Source organism: Danio rerio, chromosome 7, assembly GCF_049306965.1.
Source record: "Danio rerio strain Tuebingen ecotype United States chromosome 7, GRCz12tu, whole genome shotgun sequence".
Taxonomy (NCBI): Eukaryota; Metazoa; Chordata; class Actinopteri; order Cypriniformes; family Danionidae; genus Danio; species Danio rerio.
The window spans coordinates 7,797,376-7,814,596 of NC_133182.1; the positions used below are offsets into that span (position 1 = coordinate 7,797,376).

Genomic DNA, 17,221 nt, shown 5'->3' on the forward strand with positions numbered 1-17,221 from the left:
TTTCCAACCTCACTTAAAACTGCAGTTGTTAAACCCCTCTGGAAGAAGAGCAACCTGGATAACACCCTATTGAGCAATTACAGGCCAATCTCAAATCTCCCTTTCATTGGCAAAATCATTGAAAAAGTTGTTTTTAACCAGGTTAACAAGTTCTTAAACTTCAGGGGGTGTTTAGACAATTTTCAATCGGGGTTCAGAGCACATCACAGTACAGAGAGCGCTCTTATAAAGATAATCAATGATATACGCCTAAATACAGATTCAGGTAAAATAACAGTGCTGGTATAGTTGGATCTCAGTGCTGCATTTGACACTGTCGATCACAGCATACTTCTGGATAGGCTGGAAAACTGGGTTGGGCTGTCTGGCACGGTCCTCAAATGGTTTAGATCTTACCTTGAAGGTAGAGGTTACCATGTCAGTATAGGTGACCATAGGTCGAGGTGGACACCCATGACGTGTGGAGTCCCACAAGGCTCGATTCTGGCACCTCTCCTGTTCAACCTTTACATGCTCCCTCTAATCCAAATAATGAGAAAGAACCAAATCTCCTACTACAGCTATGCTGATGACACTCAGGCCCCGTTTACACTAGTGCGTTTTAGTTTGAAAACGCATAAGTTTTGCTACGGTTACGCCATCCGTCCACACTACGCCGGAGTTCTCGAGCGCCGAAAACGGAGCTTTTTGAAAACGCTGGAGGGGCCGTTTTCATTCTAAAACGCTGCTGCTCCGTCTCAGTGTGGATGGGGAAAGACGGAGACATCTGAAAACGGAGGCGGGGCTGCAAACGTTCGCCTCTCTGATTGGGGCTTTTCCTCAATATTAAGTAGCCCACACAGTTCAGTCTCGCATCCTCTTCTTGTAAGTTAAGATTTCGCAAGTTTGATCAAGGCTGCAGTCTCCCCCTTCTCAGTTTGATATGGAAAACATACCGAGGACACGGGTAAATCTTCAAAGGGAACAGTGTACTTTATAACTTCATTCACATCACCTTGGCTACGTTGTTTCACTTTCTCAACAATAAAATGTAAACATGATTTAAGGAACTGCCTATTTTCATTTTAATATTAGCAACTAAACAGACAGCAGAAATGTTAAGGCGTCGTGCTGCATATATGAGCGTCATCTTCACTGTGTGGATATTTATAACAAAACGGAGCCGATAACAACTGCCTCCTTTCAATTTCAGTGAAAATACGAAATACACCCTCTCTTTTGCTGAATATTAGTTTTAATAATCGATAATTATAAAAGTATAACAATACAATAAGTTTATACATTATAGGAAATAAAGGCAAGCGATCAGTCAATGTACCTGGATTAAACATTAACTTATCTTTGCGCTTAACCAAAACATGTTACCCGTGAACAAGTAACTTAATAGATTCCAATGACCAAAGTCAGGGAATTGGCCTATGTCGTTAGATAAAGACAACATCATGAATGGAATATCACGTTCAGCAAATGGTGCTGAATAGTGAGATTAGATCCAGCGGGAGATGCGTGATGAGCAGTCCGACAAGCAGAGCTCTCATCTGGGTAGAAATGCTGGAGCGCTTGCCCGAGAGTGTGTGTGTGATCACGTGATGTGCGTTTTCAGCGTTTTGGTGTGGACGGAGAGCTGTTCAGAAACGCTGGGTAAAACGCGAGTGTGGACGCGGATCGTTTTCATTCTACAACGCCGTTTTAAAACTAAAACGCACTAGTGTAAACGGGGCCTCAGATCTACCTAGCCTTACTGCCTAATGACTACAGCCCCATTGACACCCTCTGCCAATGCATTGATGAAATGAGCAATTGGATGTGCCAAAACTTTCTTCAGTTAAACAAAGAGAAAACTGAAATGATTGTGTTTGGAAACAAAGATGAGGTTCTCAAGGTAAATGCGTACCTTGGCACTAAAGGTCAAACGACAAAAAATAAGGTCAAGAATCGTGTTGTGACTCTGGAGTCAGATCTGAGTTTCAACAGTCATGTCAAAGCAGTCAGTAAATCAGCATACTATCATCTCAAAAACATAGCAAGAATCAGATGCTTTGTTTCTAGTGAAGACTTAGAGAAACTTGTTCATGCTTTTATCAGCAGCAGGGTGGATTACTGTAATGGACTCCTCACTGGCCTTCCCAAAAAGACAGTCAGACACTTGCAGCTCATCCAGAATGCTGCAGCCAGAATTCTGACCAGAAGCAGGAAATCAGAGCACATCACACCTGTCCTCAGGTCTCTACACTGGCTGCCAGTTACATTCAGAATAGATTTTAAAGTATTACTACTGGTCTATAAATCACTAAATGGCCTAGGACCTGAATACATTACAGATATGCTCACTGAATACAAACCTAACAGATCACTCAGATCATTAGGATCATATAAACTAGAAGTTCCAAGAGTTCAGTCAAAGCAGGGTGAATCGGCTTTTAGCCACTATGCCCCTCGCTGCTGGAATCAGCTTCCAGAAATGATCAGATGTGCTCCAACATTAGGAACATTCAAATCAAGACTGAAAACACATCTGTTTAGCTGTGCCTTTACTGAATGAGCACTGTGGTGCGTCCGACAGATCGCACTATTATGTTTTTCTCTTCTTCTTCATTCTTTTATATCACATTTTACCTGTTTTTATGTTTTGTTTTGTTTTTACGCATTTTTATTATTTGTTTTTATTTTTATTTTACTTGTTTCTTTTATTCTTGTTTATGTAAAGCACTTTGAATTGCCATTGTGTATGAAATGTGCTATACAAATAAACTTGCCTTGCCTTATATATATATATATATATATATATATATATATATATATATATATATATATATATATATATATACACATATACATATATACATATATACATACACACACACACACACACACACACACACACACACATATATATATATATATATATTCCAAAAAACAAACAATTTCTCTAATTAATCTAGTCGGCTGCAACGCTTGGCTGGCGAAGTCAACATTACCCCCACCTTTAAAGTCATTCCATTAAACCCCGATTTCTGTCATCTCCTGTGACTTCTGCCATTAATCGGAGATCACAATTCTACAGTCCGTTTAATATGAAAAATCTGAAAATATGATGTGTGCAACCAATTTATTTAAAAATAAAATCAAAATATATCATTTTTGAATACTAAATCCCCTTTATTTTTTTAAGTAAGTCATACAATGTGTCATTTAACATGTTTTCTTGTAATTTTTTTACAATAAAACCAAAATCAAGTGTAGTAGTGCGACAGGATATTTGTTTGATTTTTGTAAACCAATAAGGCTTTGTGCGAGTCATTATTTAAAACACCCATTCCTTAAATGACTTTTGAAGTCATTATTTAAAATGCGTCAGTCAAAGGGCTAAAAAGGAACTAAGTAACTACGTTGCAGACACAGGGCGACAACATGAGGTCATATTGACATTGTACCCCGCAGTCGTGGGATGTTGAATTTTGTTTGGAAATAAAAATCGGGTTTGATGTCAGTACCTAGGGTCAGGCCGAAGTCAATATCCAACCTAAAATCAACCAAATATCAACACCTAATCATGTTACACCTTGACGTTGTGTGCACGTTACATCAGATTTTTGTCACTTTCCAACACAACCTAAAATCAATTAAATAGCAATGTAATTTGACATCATTATTGGACGGCAAAATAACGTTGTCCTTAGAGGCTGGAAAGACATCAAATTTTGTTCACCTGATGTCATGACCTAAATCTAACCTAATATTAACGTCTAATATTAACGTCTTAGGTTTGCCTGCTGGGTAATTGAGTTACTTTTCTAAAAAAATGACTTAAGATTGTAATAAATTCCTTTCAAAAGTTACTTTAACCAACACTGATAAAAGATATCTAACTCAATATAGTGTAACTAAATCTAGATCTTTGAGTAAATGTGATATTTAAAACTAAACGGAAGTACACATGTACACTACCTGACTAAAGTCTTGTCGTGAATCTAATGTAAGAGCAGCAAATAATAACTTGACTTCTAGTAATCATTTGGAAAAGTGGCAGAAGGTGGATTTCTCTGATGAATCATCTGTTGAGCTGCATCCCAATCATCACAAACACAGCAGAAGACCTACTGGGACCAGCATGAACCCAAGATTCCCACAGAAATCAGTTAAGTTTCGTTAAGGAAAAGTCATGGTTTGGGGTTACATTCAGTATGGGGGCGTGCGAGAGATCTGCAGAGTGGATGGCAACATCAACAGCCTGAGGTATCAAGACATTTCTGCTGCCCATTACATTACAAACCACAGGAGAGGGCAAATTCTCCAGCAGGATAGTGCTCCTCCTTATACTTCAGCCTCATCATCAAAGCTCCTGAAAGCAAAGAAGGACAAGGTGCTCCAGGATTGGCCAACCCAGTCACCAGACATGAACATTATTAAGCATGTCATGAACATGAACATTATTAAGCATGTCTAGGGAAAGATGGAGAAGGTGTTGAAGATGAATCCAAAGACTCTTGATGAACTCTGGGGGTCCTGCTTTCTTTGCCATTCCAGATGACTTTATTAATCAGTGATTAGAGTCATGTCAGAGATGTGTGGATGCAGTCCTCCAAGCTCATGATGGAGTCAGACACAATATTCATTCTGTTTCCACTGCAGCAGTATAGACCTACTTCTGTTCAGAGACGAGACTTTTGTCTAAGCAAAGTCAGACCTTACTGTCCTAATTAGATAATTAAAAATCAAGACATATTTTATTTTCCTAAAATAAGTGTAATCTAGAGGCTTTTGCCTTTCATAAGCCACTTCTCATACCAAATGATCAACTAGAAGTTGTTATTTGTTGCTGCTAATACCTGGATTGCGACAAGACTTTTGTCAGGTAGTGTGAATCATCCAGTGATTGTTGTTGAAGTTCACTTGAATGTGATGAGGTAGTCTGGATAAGCCTGGCAGTCGTGAAAAACCACAAACATTGTGGGATTCTGCGTGTTATCTACCACACTGTCATAGAACTGGTCTGGAGCAACACGGACAGGGGGCGTCTTCATGTTCCCAAGACCCTGAGCATAATGACCCGTAAGCACACGAGCCACAAACATCAGCTGAGTCCCGTCTGCTGCAGGAACTGCATAGGTCGTCTGAGCAGAGTAGCTGGCGTTCACTGCAAAGTACGTCCCATGACCGAAGACAGTGGCTGAGGAGGAATATATGCACACATATTGTCAGTATCAGTCACTCAGTATCAGACTCTGGCTTCACAATACATCACCACATGCTTACAAATGCACAACACTAAAACCACCATACATGAATAAAATAAAGTTAAATAAATCAAAATAAATAAATAAATAAACAGTATATTCTTCGGCATTGATATTCATTTTTAACAGAACTGAATCAGTTTCAGTAATCAGAATCAGTAATCTAACCTGACCTGAATGGGTTTCACTATCTGAAAATCTTAATCTATGATAAGCTGCTTTAACACAATCTACATTCTTAAAAGCTCTATATTAAAGATGACTTGACTGAACAAATTACCATTCTGCCCAGCAAAATTGCGGTTGAAGTTTGTGCTCATGATAGACGAGCAGGACGCCTGTGCAGAGCCGTGATAAAGGATTTTCTCTCCTGCTCCGACAGCTGGATCATTCTTGATCTCCAGCTCAGATTTACGTGCCTCATATAACCGCCGAAGATTGATGTTCTGGATGCGCTCGATCTGTTGAAATGCATTCGCACACAAACAGCCATGATTAAATCCATATTCAAGAGTTCACACTTAGATATTGCTTGACAGCTGTAAGCAGGTTTGGCATGCTGTCCCGGGAGAGAACCCTGAGCTCGGAGATAGTTGAGCCCAGGGCTCCCGCCAGGTCCATAGAGCATGTGAGGGGAGTACGAGATCAGGTGGTTCTCGAGAGCTCCCCTTTTTGTAAAGGAGAAAAGGAGGAGAAAGGGGTGGATGGGGGGTTTCTTCAGAAAACGAAGATAAGGGAGTAATGTCTAGCTAGGCTATTTATAGTGGGTTAGGATAGATCTGATTGGCTAACTAAAGAGTGTAGATAGGTGGCCAGCTGCTGTCAATTATATCACGTTCTCCTCTCGAAATTAGTTTAAAAACTTCACTTAATAGACTTCTTGTTTTTCACAAAACAACAACCTGTAATGATAACATGTACATTAGCTAAAACTATCAAAAAGTTTTAAAACAAATCAAAATTTTAACCTTAAAAGACAGTTCAACCAAAAATGTAAATGTATTGATTCTTAAGTGGTCTAATTAAATACTTCTGTAAAAAATAAGGCATTTTGTAGAATTTCAGGAATCAGAAACCACTGGCATCTATAGTAGGTATATATATATATACACACACACACACACACAGTTGAAGTCAGAATTATTAGCCACCCTGAATTATTAGCGCCCCTGTTTATTTTTTTCCCCAATTTCTGTTCTGTTCTGGGAAGATTGTTTCAACACATTTCTAAGCATAATAGTTTAAAAAACTTAACTCTAATAACTGATTTATTCTATCTTTTCCATGATAACAGTAAATTATATTTTACTAGATATTTTTCAAGACACTTCTATAAAGCTTAAAGTGACATTTAAAGGCTTAACTAGGTTAATAAGGTGATTAATTGGCAGGTTAGGGTAATTAGTCAAAATATTGTATAACAATGGTTTGTTCTGTAGATTATCAAGAAAAAAATAGCTTAAAGGGGCTAATAATTTTGTCCCAAAAATAGTTGTAAAAAATTAATAACTGCTTTTATTCTAGCAGAAATAAAACAAATAAGACTTTCTCCTGAAGAAAAAATATTATCAGACATACTGTGAAAATTTCATTGCTCTGTTAAAAATCATTTGGGAAATATTTAAAAAAGAAAATTAAAATCAAAATAATTCTAATAATTATTTATTAGGGCTAATAATTAGGGACTTCAACTGTATGTATATATATATATATATATATATATATATATATATATATATATATATATATATATATATATATTATATATACACACACACACACACACACACACACACACACACACACACACACACATATATATATATATATATATATATATATATATATATATATATATATATATATATATATATAAATTATTGAGCTCAATGACATTTTATTTCAACATTCCTCTATAGAGCATTTCAATATGGCGATATTGTCGTCAAACTATTTCAGAGCTGTAACAAGACGAGATTCAGTCTGGATTCAACTAGGCCCACACGGAATCTGTGCGCGCAGAAATAGACCGATTTCTGCAGATTTTTAGCCCATCAGTGAGTCTATTAATTTACTTGTGTAAATGTGTGTAAACTTATATTTATTCAGCTTTTAATTTATCCCAGTATTAATATGAACAAATATGTCCTTATGATTTATTTACAATACAGTTTGTAAAGTAATATTTCTTAATATTACTTAATATAAGTAATTATATGTCTTTTGGTAGATATATTATGAGAGATTTGCTCATTGATTTTGTCATAACTAATGACCACATCAATATGTGGAGCTTTCTGTATTCTTTGAAGTTCTCGAAAAGAAAAATCTAAAACAGGAGATACATTAGCCTCATTGTTTACATTTCTAAAAATGGTCTATACTGCATATTGTTGTTTGTGTACAACCCACAATGTTTAATCACACAAAGAAACAGACAGGGTTGGAACAATGAAGGGAGTACGTAGTGTTGGGTATCGAGAACTGGTTCCGTTTTTAGAATCAGTTCCGAATTGTTGGAATTGTTCCATTTTAGAGCCAATTCCCTCGGTTCCACTCTTGTTGAATCACTGAATGCCTCCTCATTGAATAGAAACCAGAATCATTCAAATTAAAATGATTTCCAACCCTAAGGGTGAGTGAATGATGAGAATTTTGAGTGTTGCGTGCACTATCCCTATAGTGTATAACCTACAATTAATTCTCTACTCTTGTTGACTCAAGACTACAAAACTCATCTGAAATACACCACATGGCATGTTTAAATATGAATTAGCCCATTATTGTTCTTTAAATGCTGTTTATATGTCTTTCAGGATGTTTGTGTCATGTAACACACAGTAATAATGGTGTTGAGTATCAAACCTTGAGCACAGTCTGTTTGACGGTCTTCTTGAAATCCGCCTTGACGGTCTGGTACTCTGCTGATTGCTGATCTAAATCAACTACCTTTAAATGCTCGTTTTGTTTCATGTTGTCCCAGTAGATGGGCAAAGAGAAATCTAAGAGGCACAAGAGTGAGACATACGTTTAAACATTTAATGACAAATTCTTTCCTTGCAATTTGCAAACACAAACTTTACAACTACTTAGATATATTATGTGGTCAAATTAGCTTTTTACAGCATTGAAATTGAATTGTCTTCAAGAAACAAAAAAACTTTTTCTACCCAAGATGTGAATTCAACCTCTTTTTATCACCAAATAATCTGTTAAAACCACATGACTTTTTTGATGGACATGCTGGAATGCATATAGTAAATGTGTTTCCACACTCTAAAACATAACTCAAGAGATCTGTTGCCACTACATAGTTTAATACATTGTTGTAACTTAAAAATTCTAAATTGCTGATTAGGTTAAAACTTTTAAGTTGTCAGAACAGGAAAACAAAACTTTATTTTGTTAGATGTTGTTGTAACTTGAATATATTGATGTAAACTGTTTGGTCTAAACCAGGAGTCACCAACATGAGTTACCCGCGGGCCTGTTCTAAAAATAGCTCACTATAGCACCACATATGAGTAAGCTGCATCTTATATTTTTATAGGTATTCTTTTTAAATCACAATTGCATTGGTGTAAATTTGAAAATTACTTAAACAATTTCAGACAAATGAAGTGTTGCATATTGATATTAATCTAACTTGTTAAATCATTGTTGATAACTACTGTGAGAAATCATTAACATGATTAATGTCATCACATATATGAATATTATTAATTATTAATAATAACATATAATATTACAGATAACATATTATTCCTCACCTGGAAGGTTCTCCAGGCGTTTGAGAGCTGTCACCTGTCCTGAAACGCATGCTGTGGCCTCCATTTTCTTTAAATCCACAGTCCATTTCACACCTTGTGCATCCACAATCCCATCATTTACATCAGCTCTCTCAAGTTTATGATTCGCCTCTACTGGAACCTTCTGCCAAACGCCTCGGAGTCCCAAAATGCACCACGTCACTTGGGTGAAGAGGTTATCCTGTTCCTTCTCTCTTACCTGAAGGTTTGAGAAAGAAAAGATGTTTTACAGCCAGAGAAAATAAAATGTTTCAGTCAGAGCATTTTGAGGAAAGTTGAAGTCAAAATTATTCGCCCTTCTTTCTTATTTCCCAAATGATGTTTAACAGAGTAAGGACTTTTTCACAATATTTCCTATAATATTTTTTTCATCTGGAGAATGTCTTATTTGTTTTATTTCCACTAGAATAAAAGCATTTTAAATTTTTTTAAAAATCATTTTAAGGTCAATATTATTAGCCCGCTTTAGCAATATTTTTTTATCATTATACAATGACTTGCCTAATTACCCTAGTTAAGCCTTTGAAATTCACTTTAAGCTGACTACTAGTATCTTGAATAGTATCTAGTAAAATATTATGTGCTGTCATCATGGCAAAAATAAAATAAACCAGTTATTAGAAATGAGTTATTAAAACTATTATGTTGAAACAAATAAATTTTTGATCAAAAGGAATGATTAATACAATGGATTAATTATATTGTAACAATTTTTTCCAGTCATTGAGTGAAAATAGTTATATTTGTATCAAGTTTACTAGTGAAAAATACATCCGTCATATGCTGAGGTCAATAGTATTTCAAGAGTTCCCACTTAGATGCTTGGCATTTAAGCAGGTTTGGCATGCTGTCCTGGGAGAGAACCCTGAGCTCGGAGTTATTTGAGCCCAGGGCTCCCGCCTGGTCAATAAGCATATCAGGGGATCCAAGATCAGGTATCTCTCGATAGCTCCACCTTTAGTAAAAAGGGGGGAAAAGGAGGAGATGGGGTGGAAGGGGGGATTCTTCCAAAACGAAGATGGTGCAGTAAGGAGAAAATGATCCATTTATAGTAAGCTAGGATCACTCTGATTGGATTGTTACTGATTACGGATGAGTGGCCAGCAGTGCTCAATCATATCACGTGCTTCTCTCGAAATTAGTTTATGAAACTTCACTTAAAATATTAATGCATTATATTTTGGTGACCCTCTCAAAACTCTACTTAATTATATGTGCATAACTGTAATCACATTAAATGGCAAATATGTGGATTAAATTCTCAGATTGTGATTATCTAGGGCAGTGGTTCCCAAACTAGAGGCTGTGTGAAGATATTAAAAGAAAAATCAACTAATAAAATGACCCCACTGTATTATACTGCTTGTTGTGCAGCTACTTGACACACAATAAAGCTGCGGTCACACTAGAGTTTGCTCCTGCAAAAGTCGTACGGTGCTGCGAAAACGTGCGGGATTAAACAAAAAGATTAGATATTAAAAAAGCAAGCGATTGGTCCATGTTTTAAATTCCTGTCCAGAGACGTCATGTTTTCATCTTCGATGGGTCTCACGCAGTCAAGTGATGCGATTTTACCAAGCTGGAACTTTCCAACGAAGCGAACTGTGAAACTAGAAGCATGACCTTGCGTTCCCAGTCTGACGCATTCATGTGCATATGAATGGAAGTCTATGGAGAGCAAAGTGCGGTGTGACCGCAGCTTTAGGGTGCTTTTACATCTGTGGGTTGGTTCATTTGGTCTGGACCAAGGGTAACAAATGATACACTGTAGCATTTTTCTGCCGTTTTTGGGTCCTTTTTATACCACACTGATTGCTTTGGTCAGAACCAGTCGAAAAGAACCAAAATGCAGTTGTAAGTGAGAATGCATTTACCCCTCTAGTGCACAACCAGAGGGAGTCGTCACCAGAATTCTAATCGGAATCAAATTCCCATAAGCCCTTCTGCCTGTCACTGATTGCGGCACAGGTGTCTCTCATCATCTCCGTGCATATAAGCCACACTCACGTTACTGATCATTGCGAAGTCTTGGTACGGCAGCGGCTACTCCGGCTCCGTGTAACGATGTGCGTTTTATGTTAAATGTGTCGTCTGAATCGTCTCAGTCATGTACGAGAAAAGTCTACAACAGAGACCTACTGCTTGGTCTACGAAACACGAACTTTTCAAACGATTTCTCTGGAATTATGTTTGCTTTGGATCACAACATTCTCGACGAGCTAGGTATCCTACGACTGCAAGACCCAGAGGCCTGCAAAGCAGCGGTCTCCCCTCCCGATACTGGCCGATGCTCGAGGCGACGTAAGCGGTGGGAGGGACGTAGCACTCGTCGCAAGCGGTGTGCTAGACCTAGCAAGCGAGGGAGTCGAGCGGGTATTAGCGCAAGGCTAAAAGCTAAACCATACAGACCTGCACTTCCTGCGATTCTGCTTTCCAACGTTCGCTCGCTGGAAAACAAAATGGACTATCTCAGATTGGATCTAAATACACAAAAGAAGGTGAAAGATTGCAGCGCCATCGTCCTCACCGAGACATGGCTTAACCACAGCGTTCCAGATAACGCTATTCAGGTGGACGGACTAACAACATTCAGAGCGGACAGGAGTCACGCACTCACTGGTAAGCTACGAGGTGGTGGAGTGGCAATCTACATCAATAACAACTGGTGCACAAATGCTAAAGTTCTCCGAAGTCACTGTTCTGAAGACATAGAATTTTTAACAGTCAAATGTCGTCCAGTATACTTGCCAAGAGAATTCTCAGCCGTGACTATTACAGCCGTGTATATACCGCCCAGTGCGAATACAAAAGACGCACTTACTACATTGTATCAATCTGTGAGCTCGATGCAGGACTCAAACCCGGACTCTGCCTGTATAATCGCTGGCGATTTTAATCAGGCCAAACTAAAGACAGTACTCCCACACTTTTATAAATATGTGGACTTTGCAACCAGGGGAGAGAACATTCTGGACCAGGTCTACTCAAACATCAAACAGGCATACAGAGCTGTTCCCCACCCCCATCTGGGTAACTCGGACCATCTTTCTGTTATACTTATGCCATCTTACAGGCCACTGTTAGTGAGAAACAAAGCTTCTGTGAAGCAGATCCGACCCTGGCCAGAGGGGGCCACTTCAGCCCTCCAAGACTGTTTTGACTGCACAGATTGGGCTGTTTTCAGGGAGGCTGCCACTTCCAACCAGCTTGTTAATATAACGGAATACTCTGAATCTGTGACAGGATATATATCCAAATGCATAGAAGATGTGACCGTCATAAAACACATTACCACAAGGGAAAACAATAAACCATGGTTCACCAGGGAGGTTTGTGAGCTTCTAAAAGCATGGAATGTAGCTTTCAAGTCCGGAGACAAAGAGGCCCTCAGAATTGCCAGGGCCAACTTGAACCGGGGCCTGAGAGTAGCAAAGCGTGCCTATGGACGAAAAATCCAGTCACACTTTACTGACATAAATGACCCCAGACGCCTCTGGCAAGGCATCCAGTCAGTAACAGACTACAGGCCTATACCTCCACCGTGTGAGGACAGCACAGTCTTCTTAAACTCACTCAATTCATTCTTCAGCCGTTTTGAGGAAAACAACAACATCATTCCAACAAAAGCTCCACATTGTGTGGACGATGTAATACTTCAACTTGACCCTGCTGATGTGCGGAGGACCCTTCAAAAGGTCAACCCCTGGAAGGCTGCTGGTCCTGATAATATACCTGGGCGTGTGCTTAGAGACTGTGCAAACTCACTTACAGATGTTCTCACAGATATTTTTAACATTTCTCTGAGTAAAGCCATTATACCAGAAAGCTTCAAAGCTACTACTATCATCCCGCTACCTAAGAAATCACCAGTCACAACACTGAACGACTACCGGCCTATAGCACTTACGTCCATCATAATGAAGTGCTTTGAAAGGCTGGTTAAGGCTCACATAACATCTAGCCTACCTGCCACATTTGACCCTTTCCAGTTTGCTTATAGTTACAAGCGTTCCACTGATGATGCCATAGCAACAGCACTTCACCTCAGCCTGGCTCATCTGGAAAACAAAAACAGCTGTGTGCGGATGCTGTTCATTGACTTCAGCTCTGCCTTTAACACAGTCATACCACAACACCTGGTGGGAAAACTCAGAGCTGTAGGCATCAGCACCCCACTGTGCAACTGGTTATTAGATTTTCTCACCAACAGACCACAGACAGTAAGAGTCGGTGAAAACTCCTCACAGACCATCATCATGAACACTGGGGTCCCTCAAGGATGTGTGTTAAGTCCTCTGCTGTTCACACTGATGACTCATGACTGTGGTGCCAGATACAACTCAAATCACATCATCAAATTTGCAGATGACACGACAGTTGTGGGCCTCATCAGCAACGACGACGACTCGGCCTACAGAGATGAGGTACATCAACTCATCAACTGGTGTGACACTAATAATCTACATCTCAATGTAAATAAAACAAAGGAAATAACTGTGGACTTCAGGAGGAATCACAGGTCACACCCCCCCCCCCCCTCACCATCTATGGCAGTGTGGTAGAGTCAGTGAAAAGCACCAAGTTCCTGGGGGTGCATATTACCAATGACCTGTCTTGGTCTACCAACACCACCTCTCTGGTCAAGAAAGCTCACCAACGCCTCCACTTCCTGCGCAGGATGAAAAGAGCTAACCTCCCTCCACCGGCACTCACTACCTTCTACAAAGGTGCCATTGAGAGTATTCTCACCAGCAGTCTCTCAGTCTGGTATGGTAGCTGCTCTGCTGCTGACCGGACAGCTCTACAGAGGGTGGTGAGGTCAGCTGAGAAGATAATCGGATCAGCCCTACCATCCATTCAGGACATATACCCGCTCCGTTGCTACAAACATCATCAAAGACTTCACCCATCCCACACATAAACTGTTCACTCTCCTACCATCTGGGAAACGCTACAGCAGTATGCGTTGCAAGTCTACTAGACTCATAAATAGCTTTTTTCCTCAAGCTATTAGACTGCTCAACTCACTCATGAAAACTGGATTATAAAATCACAATCCACAGCCCACACACACAAAAATCTGTGGAACTGTGAGAAAAGCAAACTCAATGTTTTTATATTAATATTCCTTGCACGTGTAACATGTTTACAAAATACACTTACCTCTAAGCTGCTACTTTGCACTTTTGCCATACTGCACCTAATTGCACTACAATAAATACCTCAACTTGGTCATATTCTGGAACAATAGGATATATGGTAACTGTTCACAGTTTATTAGTGTCTATTATTTAATTCATCTTGTACTATATTAGTTAAATGTTTAGTTTATGTCTAGTGTGTGTCATATTTTTGTTTTTTAAATTGCACATTGGAGTATGGGAGAAACGCAATTTCAGTCTGCTGTGTAATGTACTGTTGCATGGTTTGATTGACAATAAAGTTGACTTGACTTGACTTGACAGTCATTACTGAGGTTTTTCATTACATTTCTGCCTGATCTGTGTACTGAACTCTTAGCCTGCCTCATCGGCAGTGATTGTTATCCGCCTGCCCTGAACTCTAGCCTGCTTTATCAATTGTGAATGTTCTCTGCCTGCCCCGAACTCTGCCTGTTCTACAGTCTGATTCCTGGTTCGCCCCTCTATTTGTTACAGTTGTGTGATTGTGCCAATAAAGCTTGCAAATGGATCCAATGGCTTCTGAATCATCACAACAGCAGTCATGTGACAAAATCCACATCCCTCATTGGCCGGATGTTATTGAACGTATTTCCTAAACTGCTTTTCGATTGGTCAGAATTAACAGGCAGAAAAATGCCAGGGGAACTCTCACAAGTAAACAAACCAACAGACACAAAATGTCACTTTTTACTATGAAGGGATGACTTCTGCTGGCTTATTGTATCCTTGGTCATAGTATACTATAAAGTTTGTATACATCGCTTTAGACAAATTACACATTTTGAGAACGTAAACTATATATTTGTGGCTGGAAAACAATGTTTTAATGCATTGCAAATGGCGAAGGCGCATCGTGCCTCACTTCAGGATGTGGCGTGAATCAATTTAGCTAAACTGCGACATGGTCATCTACTGGAAATATTACCAACGATCCATCGGGAAATGGTCCCCCCCTCTCTCTCTCTGTTTAAAACAGTTGCTAAAGCACTATCAACAAATATTTTTTCTCCACACCCCATAAGATGGGACAGAGCATAAACCTACTGCAGCTGGATTAGTCCAAAAAGGCGCACATTTTTTTTACGGTTGGGGCTGTGTTAGTTTGGATCATGTTCTCACCACAAATGAATCGATTTTGACACTTTAGAATATATTACTGGCTCAAAATTACTCCCTGAGAGATCTTATATCAGTTGTAGGCCTATTAATATTTTTTATGCAATAACAGCCTCTAGATAGCAAAGTTAAAAAAAAATCAGGGGAGTAAATCGTAGGAAGTCATAGAAAATTATACATTAAAATCGCAAGGTTCTTATTTACGTATGGATATGGATTATGGAAGGACTGAGGATATCATGAGAGTCTCTTTATGTTGGTGCATACACTGGGAATGTGAATCACCAAAACAAATTTGTACTAAAAAAAAAAAACAAAAAAAACAATAACATGATAATAATAGCAGTTTCTTGGTTATGCACGCAGCACATTAGAATGATTTCTGAAATGACACTCAGCTTTGAATCATCAAAATAATTTATAATAAAGAAAAATGCATTCAAATAGATATTATTTGACATTACTGCAAATTCCACTAAAGGAGGTCGAGCCTTCTCATATATGGCTCCAAATCTCTGGAATAGCCTTCTTGATAATGTCCGAGGCTCAGACACACTCTCAGTACAAAACTAGATTACAGACTTATCTTTTTAGTCAAGCAATTTCAGAGGTGTAGGCTTGACTGCAGTCTGTAGGACACACTCTTCCTCCCTTAATACACCAGGCACTTTGTTAAAAATACTTCTGTGTTGTATATGTTTCTTTTAGTGCTGTCAATCGATTAAAAAAATAACTAATTAATCGCACCTTTTTTTTTGAAAATTAATCACGATTAATCACATTTAAAAGACTGAAACTTGTAGTTTTGACTATTCAAATGTAAAATTTATGTAAACGGAAGACAAAAACTATTTAAATTCTAAATATAATTGTTTATTAGAATTTTTGTTTAACTTGTAACACAGATTTCTTCATGTAAACAACATACCCACAATAAACCATCAAGATCCTGGCATGACAGCCATATTTATTACAGAAATAAAAACACAGGCATGTTAATGACATTTAAATTTCAAAACAATCAATGCCAATAAAGAAAACACTGATTTCCAAGTTGGATTCTAAGTGGACTGCAAAAAAATGGCAAAATACAGGCACTGCAGATATGGAAATTGGAAAATTATGATAATAAAGTATTGAATTCAAGCAATTGCACTCATTGTAAAGTTGTATTGGTGTGAGTTGAGGACATTGATTGACATTTTGCTCAATTTTCCTTCTTTACATTCATCCAGTTGCTAAGACTAGGAGTATCCCGCAAATGCACAGAGACTCCTGGATGCCCTCAAATGAATGATAACGTCACAGAGACAAACTCCCTGATTCCCTCCTCTAACCAGCAGAGGGCACCCTCACCTCATTATTAACAGACAGTTCCTTCTCCACTACATTTCCCATCTACCCCGTGTCTGCTTGATTACGGGTCCAGCCGAAATCACTCCGCCATCTATTTAAGCAGACTGGTTTGTTTCATTCTTTGCGAAGTCTTGTTTGCTACTCGTTGACATTTCTGAGCGTTTATATTCTACTTTGATTTTCCCGTTGTGACCCTGCCTGTTTACCGTTTACGATCCCTTGCTGCCAGCCTTGACCATTTGCCTTTTGATGACCACGATTCTGTTTCTCTGCCGTTGTTTGATTACTGTTATAATAAAACTGCACGATGGATCCCAATCTCTGTGACGAATCATTACAGATAATCTCCCGGAAATCGCGCATCTCCCGCCCGGTCCTTAAATACGTTGCACACCCCTCTACCGCATCCCTCCTAGCTCTACAGGTACATTGCGCGCAACTCACCCCCACCGCTCCTCAGGTACGTCTCACGCGCACACGTTCCTACTCAGATTCGTCGCTCACTCAACCCCTGGCAGCC

At 38.9% G+C, this 17,221-nt stretch overlaps 1 protein-coding gene across 1 annotated transcript in view; it reads right to left on the bottom strand.

The window, feature by feature from the left end:
* Positions 1 to 3,093: 3,093 nt before the first annotated feature.
* The window catches only part of parp142.2 (poly(ADP-ribose) polymerase family member 14-related sequence 2.2), a 34,223-nt gene continuing 20,095 nt past the window's right edge, over positions 3,094 to 17,221 (bottom strand). The window contains exons 12-15 of the mRNA XM_005166355.6: positions 9,008 to 9,245; positions 8,103 to 8,239; positions 5,518 to 5,698; positions 3,094 to 5,170 (exon numbers count right to left, since the gene is read on the bottom strand). Of these exons, the coding sequence (XP_005166412.1) occupies positions 4,890 to 5,170; positions 5,518 to 5,698; positions 8,103 to 8,239; positions 9,008 to 9,245 (837 nt within the window). The 3' untranslated portion in view covers positions 3,094 to 4,889. The remainder of the gene's footprint in view (positions 5,171 to 5,517; positions 5,699 to 8,102; positions 8,240 to 9,007; positions 9,246 to 17,221) is intronic.